The sequence below is a fragment of the Stylophora pistillata genome, chromosome 11 (assembly GCF_964205215.1).
Source record: "Stylophora pistillata chromosome 11, jaStyPist1.2, whole genome shotgun sequence".
In the NCBI taxonomy this organism is placed as follows: domain Eukaryota; kingdom Metazoa; phylum Cnidaria; class Anthozoa; order Scleractinia; family Pocilloporidae; genus Stylophora; species Stylophora pistillata.
In genome coordinates this window covers 30,982,448-30,991,351 of record NC_142529.1, presented here as the reverse complement: position 1 = coordinate 30,991,351, position 8,904 = coordinate 30,982,448, and the positions used below count along the sequence as shown (strand labels likewise).

The following is an 8,904-nucleotide window of genomic DNA, read 5'->3' as shown; positions in this document are numbered from 1 at the left end:
AGTTTCAGTCTAGCTAGTGCCAGTCTTTCACAAAACGTTCTTCTGAGCAGCCTGGGTAACATGATGCAAGTTTGTCATCGTATGATATAAGGACATTTCTAACCAATGTTGTTTTGTAACGTTTCCTTTGGGTTATTTTGATATCCGACGTAAATTTCGGTCTTGTCATTTATCCTTTCGATAACAAGTGAACTCAGGCTCGAAACGAAGTAAACAGGTGTTTTAGTGAAAACCGATTTGGAAGCATCTGTGATTTTACATTGTATTTCTGTAAGAGGGATGGAAGCTATTTTTATTAGAGTATCGTGGACATTTATTGGACTGTTTGGAAGTGTTTTAATTACTGGAGGTAAGAAACTTGAGTGACGAATTCTTCGTTACTGTATTGAGTAGCTCGTAAGCTTGCATATCACGTTTTAAATGTGTAGAGGAGCGAGTAAGTCTATCCAATGAATAATTGTGTGGGAAAATTGCATCTGCCGTAAAAGAACATGGAGCAACTTCAGAATACCCGTCCACATCATTTACATCTGTCGGGAGGCTTTGAAGAATGAAGCATAACACAATAGATGCTATTCTTATTCAATGACAAGTTTGTTCCTTCTTGCAAGATAGTGGCCCAGTCTCAGTATATTACTCTGAATAGTATATTCGCTGAGCGTAGTATAGCTGAATGCAAAAACAAAAAATCTCTTTCTGATTTCTTAATTGAAATTCAGCTTGAAATTTTGCTGTCACCATAATTATAGTTAATTTTGCTGTCACCATAATTATCACCATTAATGATCTCACTTATTTTGTCAAAGATGCTAAACTAAGGCTTTATGCTGATGATACGACACTGTATCTGTCACACCCTACTCAATATGCGTTAGAGTTAAGATCTCAGAGAAAGTTCGATGTGCTGCAGTCATGGTTCAAGCGTAATTACTTAAATATAAACGAATCTAAAACTAAAGTATTGCCTTTGGGTGATAATCCGCCATGTTATGAATTGTTTGCTGACCGTACTAGGCCTCCCTTGAATATGGTACACGATATGAAGTTATTAGGTCTAACTATTGACAGCTCCTTATCTTTTAAAGCCCACATTAAATCCGTGTGTAATAAGGTTAATGCCAAAGTTAGTGCTCTTAGGAGAGTTCGTAAATTCATACCTTCAGAAGTGATGGTCAATATTTACAAGGCATTTATTTTGCCACACTTAGAGTAATGTGCTCCAGTCTTAGTTGGGTTATCATCTGGCCTATCTAACAAACTGGAGCTCACTAATCAGTATGCCATTAGAACTCTTTTAAACATGGTTAAGTCAAACTCATATAGTACCTTACTTGACCATGTGGGACTGAAGACCCTAGAGCATCACAGATATTCTCATGCTCTCTGCTTTTTTTTTTATAAATGCTTATATAACATGGGGCCGAATAATATCAGGGAGATGTTTTTATTTCGATTGAGTCAGTTTGCTAGACATAACGTCTCGTAGTCACGTTCGACGCACTAAAAACTACTATAAAACGAATACAAGAATTGTAAAAACGTGTAAAATGGTATATAAAAAGTCACTTGTAAAAATGTAGCGGAATTCCAAATCGATTTCGATCAATTACGATCCTCATCAGTAGTACTCCGCCATGTTTAAAATACTTATTTTAAACATGGCGGAGTACTACTGATGAGGATCGTAATTGATCGAAATCGATTTGGAATTCCGCTACATTTTTACAAGTGACTTTTTATATACCATTTTACACGTTTTTACAATTCTTGTATTCGTTTTATAGTAGTTTTTAGTGCGTCGAACGTGACTACGAGACGTTATGTCTAGCAAACTGACTCAATTATCGAACACGTTCCTGGCCTCGGCCCACAAAATTTCATCACAATGTTTTTATTTCGTAATAATAAATATGACCTCAGAGGCCTCTGCAAGCTTGATCAGCCTACTTATTCCAGCAGATTCATTATGTATGTATGTATGTACTACAAGATTATGGAATAATCTACCTGACTATGCAAGAAGAGCTCCTTCTCTTAATATTTCTAAATCAATGCTGGACGAGGTCAACTTGACTACCAGTGTGGAGTGTGAATGCAACTTTTGTACATAGTTTATTTTATCCCTAGCTTGTTCCCTCTTAGTCTTATTGATTCCTATTGATTTCCTATATATGCATCATGATTCCCATTTGATTTTATAGTTCCTTTTTATTACTATTATTATCATTGTCTAGCTTGTTATATATATTATTTTAACCTGGCACGTTCACGTTAAAACGAGTTATACTCAATTGTGAAATGTGGGTAAATAAATTACTTACTTACTTACTTACTATATAGTGGTTTTTACTAAATTATTAATTTATAAATGAGTTTGTTTCTAAATACCTTTGTCTATTTGTAGAGCATAATTTAACTTTCTATGATTCTTTTATGGTCTGAAAGCTGATATTTATGTATTGTGGAGAGGGAGTTAGTAGTACATCTAATCACCCAACTACACTCCGTAGAGTACAAATAATGCCCAGGACAAGTAAAATTATAACGTGGTATTTGTACTCTGAGAACAGGTTAGACAGGCTTTCTAGCATTGTGCAAGCAACAAGTTGGATTGAAGTTACCAAAAACAAAATGGGAGACAACTTGAAATATACTTCTGATGACGTAGAGTCAGAATGGCTGGCAAATATAGATCCAAGTTTATTAGATGGATTGAACGAGGAAAAACAGCTAGACGAACAGAAAAATTCTCTGTTTATTGAAGAAAATAGAAACAGCAACACGACAATGTGCCAATTGCATTCCCTTCACATACTTCTGTTGCGCGCTACCCTTAAATAAATATCTGTAAAATTTGCCTGCACTGAAATAATAATTTGGCGGGTTGGATAATAAATAACTCATTAGTGGTTTTGTTGTGTAGTATTGCTGAGTATTTTTACTCGTTATTTGTGTTTTGACTTGCCTTATGGGCTCGTCAAAATACAGCACAACTCATAAAAGTACTCAGCGATACTACACAACAAAGCGTCTGATAAGTTATATCAGTAAGTGTATCATTTTCAGGGGCGTAGCATCCATATACACATGTACATCTGTGTGTACACCTGAAATCTGGAGAAAATTTATTTTTAATGTTCCCTTCTAGCATTTGTCACAATTACCTTAAAATAGGACCAATTTTTAAATTTCGAATTATGCTGGTGTGTCTGTTTGTACTACCAGTACCTTTTCATTAATTATTCATAAATGACAAGAAATGTTATTTGGCTTCCTAGACTTGTTAACTCTCTAGTTATTTTAGCTTTAATTTGTGGTCCTTGCCTTTCCCCAATCTCCCGTCTAGGGTCATCTTTGACAAAGAGGTTTCCCTTAAATGCTTTGTGGCTTCAGAAGTAATTGCACTCAACTCAGATTGGGAATGCATATGATGCAAAATGCAACTGAAGTCATTGACTGTGTAAAGCCTGAAAATCCCAAGAAACAATTAGAGTTCTGTGGAAATAGTTGGAAATGGTATTTCCAAGACCCTGAATTTCAAAAATTTCTGGGGAGCATGCCCCTAGTCTCCCATCATACCTTCAGCACTCCCAATTTCTGCACTGTGTATACTGTGTATACACCTTCAAAATGTCACACTACACCCCTGATTTGACTTGTGTATTAACTGTTTGAATGAAATTGTTTCTTTTACAGCCATAGGTTGGGGTGGAAATGACAAGATAAGATTAACAGATGTCAATGTCATTACATTACACCAGGGAAAAATGACAAATTCCCGTCGTAGCCACCCTGTTCCTCAGTTAAAGTGTGTTGGCGGTTCAGCAGGTTGTTCAGCTTTTACTCCAAGTGTTGTTCAGTGTTACAATCGTGGGTCAGATGGTTATGATGTTCAGGTAACTTGTAAAAGGAGTTTAATTTTGTAGTCATGAATGAAGATTATATTAGAGTAAATATTAGTATATTAGTATATTAGAGTAAATTGCCCATTGTTGATATTTGTTCTGTATACTGTGATATATTTTTGCAGTGGGAATGCAAGACAGACATGGACAGTCAGTATAAGTTTGGTGAAGTTGCAGTTAGCTGTGAAGGTTATGACTATCCTGATGACCCATACATTCTAAAAGGTTCCTGTGGGGTATGTATAAAAGCATCGTATTGTTGTGGTGAAGGGCTAACACTCAAAACATTGCTTTAGAAACCCTTTACAGTGGCCAATTTACATTTTATCAACTCAGTTGCTACAACAAAACTTTGTTGTGCATGCAAGACAGCATGTTATACATGCCCATTGGCTTATTTGGGCACTCTTGCCATATAAATGTTTTCTTATCTTTCATATGAAACTATTACTAACGATTTTAATTTGTTTTACTGTTGCAGTTGGAATACACAATTGATGTGGTTAGTAGTGGAGGTTATTATGATCACAATAATTATCATTCTGGGCACAGGGACAACAGCTACCCCAACTACTACAGACATAATTACCACTCCAGGTATGTTGTTACGGAATGTAATAGTGTCATTAAAATGCTGACCACAAGGTTAGGGATTGTTTTAAATTAATTATTTTGGTTCAAGAAAGAAACAATTGTTAATATCTGATTTTCGGTATAATTGTACATTCATTTAAATACAGAACCATTGTGTTTTGTTGAGATGATTTTGTTTAGATGATGTTGATTTGCAAAACTAGCTTAACCCCTATCTTTTGGTAAGACTGTAAACAAATGAAAGTGGCCATGTTTTGCCTTCATAAAATTACCTGATTAAACAACACAAATCACAAGTTGAAACTGATTTTCTTTATAGACATTCTGGTGGCTGGCTTAGTACCATTATCACCTGGGGAGTCATTGCCTGGATTGTATATTACATCTACCAGCGTCTGACACAGAGCCAAGCACAGCCGTATCCTATAGTTTCTACTTGTAATATATGGATATTCTATATACAAGGCTAAAAGATTAGGAAAAAAATTATTAAAATGTTTAAACCAAACGTTTTCAGCTGTTTGCCCTGATGATGGCAAACAGCCGAAAACATTTGGTTTAAACATTTTAATAATTTTTTTCCTCATCTTTTAGCCTTGTAGATAGATTATCCTTTATTAAGCAAACATTATGGACGATACTTGTAATATGTTATGTGTAATTTGCAACATGGTGAAATTTGTATTATAACAACCAACATTTTCATTTTCCAGTGGTCACACAAGTTTCTTCTCTCTAGTCTTCCATTTATTATATTTTAGTCACTGTGATATTTCATTACTTTTGTCTTAGAACTGGTTAAATTGTTCTATTAGACCGCCTCCCGGTTAGCTCAATGGATAGAGCGCTGGACTGTAGTGCGGGAGGTCGAGGATTCAAGCCCCGGCTGGACCAATACTCAAGGTCTTAAAATAATTGAGAAGAATTTGCTACCTTTCTATAACATCAAGAAATGGTTAGATATTCTAGTCTTCTCGGATAGGGACGAATAAATGGAGGTCCCGTCTCCTGCAGGGTTGGGGTAGGAGACGTTAATTTCCCACACACGAGATTACTGTGTGATGGATGTCCTCCCCTGGGGTGGGATGGGTGGGATATAGGGCGCACTTAATTTGGAGCCTCGCTCTGTTGTGCGACCCTCACCACACTCTGGTGAAAGTGATTAAATTAGTACATTTTGTAGTAGTATCTATATTCATGGAGTTTTTCTTAATGAGAAATATTTTAGGAATAATTCCACTGGTGATCATGGTCAATTTTCCAGTCCCCCACCTCCTGGATTTAGGCCTGAGTATGTACCAGGTAAGAATTTGTGTCTTCTCCCTTGCCCTCCCTTCTCCCTTGCCCTCCCTCCCCCTTTTCCCTCCCTCCCCCCTCCCTCCCCTGCTCTCCCTCCCCTTCTTGCCCTCCCTCCCTCCTTGCCCTCCCTCCCCCTCTTGCCCTCCCTCCCTCCCTGCCCTCCCCCCTTTCCCTCCTTCCCCCCTCTCCCTCCCTCCTCCCTTGCCCTCCCCTTGCCGTCCCCCCTTGCCCTCCCTCCCCCCTCCAAAAAAAATGTAATTAAATAGATAGAAAAAAAAGAGGAAGGTGAAGAAGAGTGATATTGGACAGCATCTGTGGTTTACTAGCCTTGGGTACCTACTATTGTCAGTTTTACCTTCTTTAATCAAATATTTGTGGGATCATTGTGGAATGTTTTCATTCTTGGGCACACTGGTAAGATCTGGTGTATAGGATAGGTAGTGAAGGGGTCCTACCTGAGCATCTTCACATGAACCATCACTTTTTCAACATTTAACAAGGGGGGGGGGGGTCACAAATTCCCCCCTCACTTCAGCTGTGCCCTGAAAGCCTGTCTGTTTTTTCATTGCTGTTAGGTGGCCACAATACACATTACAGCAGTGGAGCAGGAGATGCAGCAGGGACTGCTGGTGGGCAAGGATTTTGGTCAGGTGATTACAATAGACCAAACCTTTTTACCAAGAGTCCGTTTAGTTATTGATAGACTATCATGGACTAACAGCTAAGCTTGTAGGAGACATGGAGTCTACAAAGGTTCAGAATACACATCCTGTTGATCTTAAAGAAGTGGTTATGAAGGTGCAGTCGCAAGGTGTTGAAGAAAGTGATCAAGCTTTCACCTTTTTTTACCCCTGCTATTCTTGAATATTAAAATAGTGTTCAAATTAACAAAAACTGAGACTTTCTCTCGACCATAGAAACCTCGGATATGTGTAACGCTCCCCCGATCGTTTTTAAGTTTCCATTGAGAGTTTCAATCATAACAATTTTCCTTATTTCCCATAATGCAATATAGGAGCTGCTACTGGGGGACTGTTGGGATATCTGTTTGGAAGCTCAGGGTAAGGAATAAACTACACTTTGATAATAAACACAGTAATTAGCACCTACGTCTTTTAAACGTAGACAACAACAAGAAAGAAAGATTTTTTAACCTTGGGGACTTACGACAGACCTTTTGATATTTTAAATGCAGTAACAAGTGCTTTTCAGTGAATTGACTGATGTGGAAAGCGCACCAGAAGTAGTTGTATTCTCCTTCCAGTTGCTGGTCGTCTTTCAAAAACGGCTTTGATGTTCGCTTATAATAACACAATTGATGTCGGTAACGATAGCATACGTATCTAACCATTATGTCAACCACGAGAACAGTAACGATAACGAATAACGGTAGCGAAAGCGAATAACAGTAACGAAAACGGAAAAAATGTCGATAACGATAACAGTGAGGGAAACGGAAACAATTTTGATAAAGATTGTGATTGTTTGATGCCTAACTGATGACAGTGACTATGACAATAACCATATAGAAAACAGTGCCGGTTCCAGTCGTGTTAACGCGACGATGATAAAGACATTTTTTTATAATTATTGTACCACCCGTCACAATATTAGTTTCTTGTCACCGTGATTACTGAGGTAATGTCCCATCGTAATTCTTTTTTCTTCCACCCAGCAGTCGCAGTACTTACTATGATCACCATGGTTATCATGGTCCGAGGTACAATCGGCGATGGCCTGGATACGGTTTTGGTGGGGGATCTGGCTGGTTTGGGTCTAACAACAGTTGGTCCTCAGGATCCTCCTCAGGTTGGACCTCAGGCAGCAACTACAGAGGAAGCTCCACCTCTCCAAGCTCTCGGACCACTTCAGGTGAGCATGTCCTGAACTGAAAACCCGCTGTATTTCAGATGATTTGATTTGTCTTTTAACTGGTCGCGAATCAGACAAAGTTAAGAGTGTGTGCGAATTACGGTGGCAGTATTGTCTTTTTCTTAAATATGCATCTGCTGTTGGATTCGTTATCTTAACAGAACAGTAGGTTCTGTCCTGGTATACTAAAAAAAAAAAAAACCACATATTCCGTTTAAGATATTCAGATCTGTTCTGTGGGAGAAATCTCCTGTAGGATATCGATTGGTCAGTGTGCCACCCATTGCAGGTGGAGTGACTACTTTTTGGTGCACCACAATAAAAATACCACGACGTAGAACAAACAATGTGAGAACCTCATTGCAGTCAAAATTTCTCTGCAGGTTTCGGTGGAACCAGGCGTCGCTGAGATCTGATTGGTTGAATGATATTTCCAAGGAACGAACGCAGAGCAACTGTAGATTGATTCATAGATTCAACCTTTGACATAAGTAATAAGTGTTTAGCGATAAACGACATGAATTTACTTTAATTATAAGTGAGGTAAGTGTCGTTACGACGGTAGGACACTGTTATAACAAGGAAACTTTTGATATCTCATGCACATTTAGATGAGACTATTCGCTTCCTCTCAGTAAAAAGAACCTTTGGGGAAGGGGAAGGGAGATGTTGGTCAGCGCTGCACATTAGAGCCCAGCTTTCTGTCTCCAAAGGCCTTGTTACTTGATTTACTCGTTACAAATAATTTCTATGGTCTGATATTAAGAATCGGATATTATAGCTAGTGATTTAAGGTTATTTCCACAGCCTTGTGTAACAGTCGTCTCCTTCGAAAACAAAATGCCTCCTTGTTCTAGTTGTGGATACAATATCAGGATATAATGAGCAGAGTTAAAATTTTCCGCCATATTTTGTTTACATTTGCACTAAGAGTGATTCACTGTAAATTCGAAACAAATGTCACTTTCATAAGCAGCGTAAATAGGCTTCCCTTAATAAGCCTAATCCGCTTTTTCTGGTAAATAAAAGGTTTTGCTTAAGTTAAATGAATGAAATTGCTCCGTTAATTGTTTTGCATTTTAGTGCTAGTACTAAGAATATTCCGTTCTCAATCATTTTACTTCAAAGAGATTGTACTGTTCGTTCCAAAAAGTTTTCAGCTCATCATCAACAAAATTCTTTAACTCCAATCTTCAATCCCAATTTTCTCAGCCCCCCCCCCCCCCAAAAAAAA

General features: G+C 38.0%; 1 protein-coding gene across 2 annotated transcripts; it reads left to right on the top strand.

The window, feature by feature from the left end:
• The first annotated feature begins 71 nt into the window (after window positions 1-71).
• On the top strand, window positions 72-8,716 carry LOC111336371 (store-operated calcium entry-associated regulatory factor). Of its 2 annotated transcripts, none has more exons than XM_088739296.1 (10): window positions 72-349; window positions 3,697-3,896; window positions 4,031-4,141; window positions 4,387-4,502; window positions 4,819-4,917; window positions 5,728-5,801; window positions 6,374-6,448; window positions 6,814-6,859; window positions 7,477-7,670; window positions 8,054-8,716. In XM_088739296.1, the coding sequence occupies exons 1-10, from the start codon at window positions 280-282 to the stop codon at window positions 8,077-8,079; spliced, it is 1,011 nt and encodes a 336-aa protein (XP_088595422.1). In that variant the 5' UTR covers window positions 72-279; the 3' UTR covers window positions 8,080-8,716. The 2 variants fall into 2 exon arrangements, with proteins under 2 accessions (XP_088595422.1, XP_088595421.1); XM_088739295.1 differs by having other exon boundaries at window positions 7,474-7,670.
• Window positions 8,717-8,904: the final 188 nt, after the last annotated feature.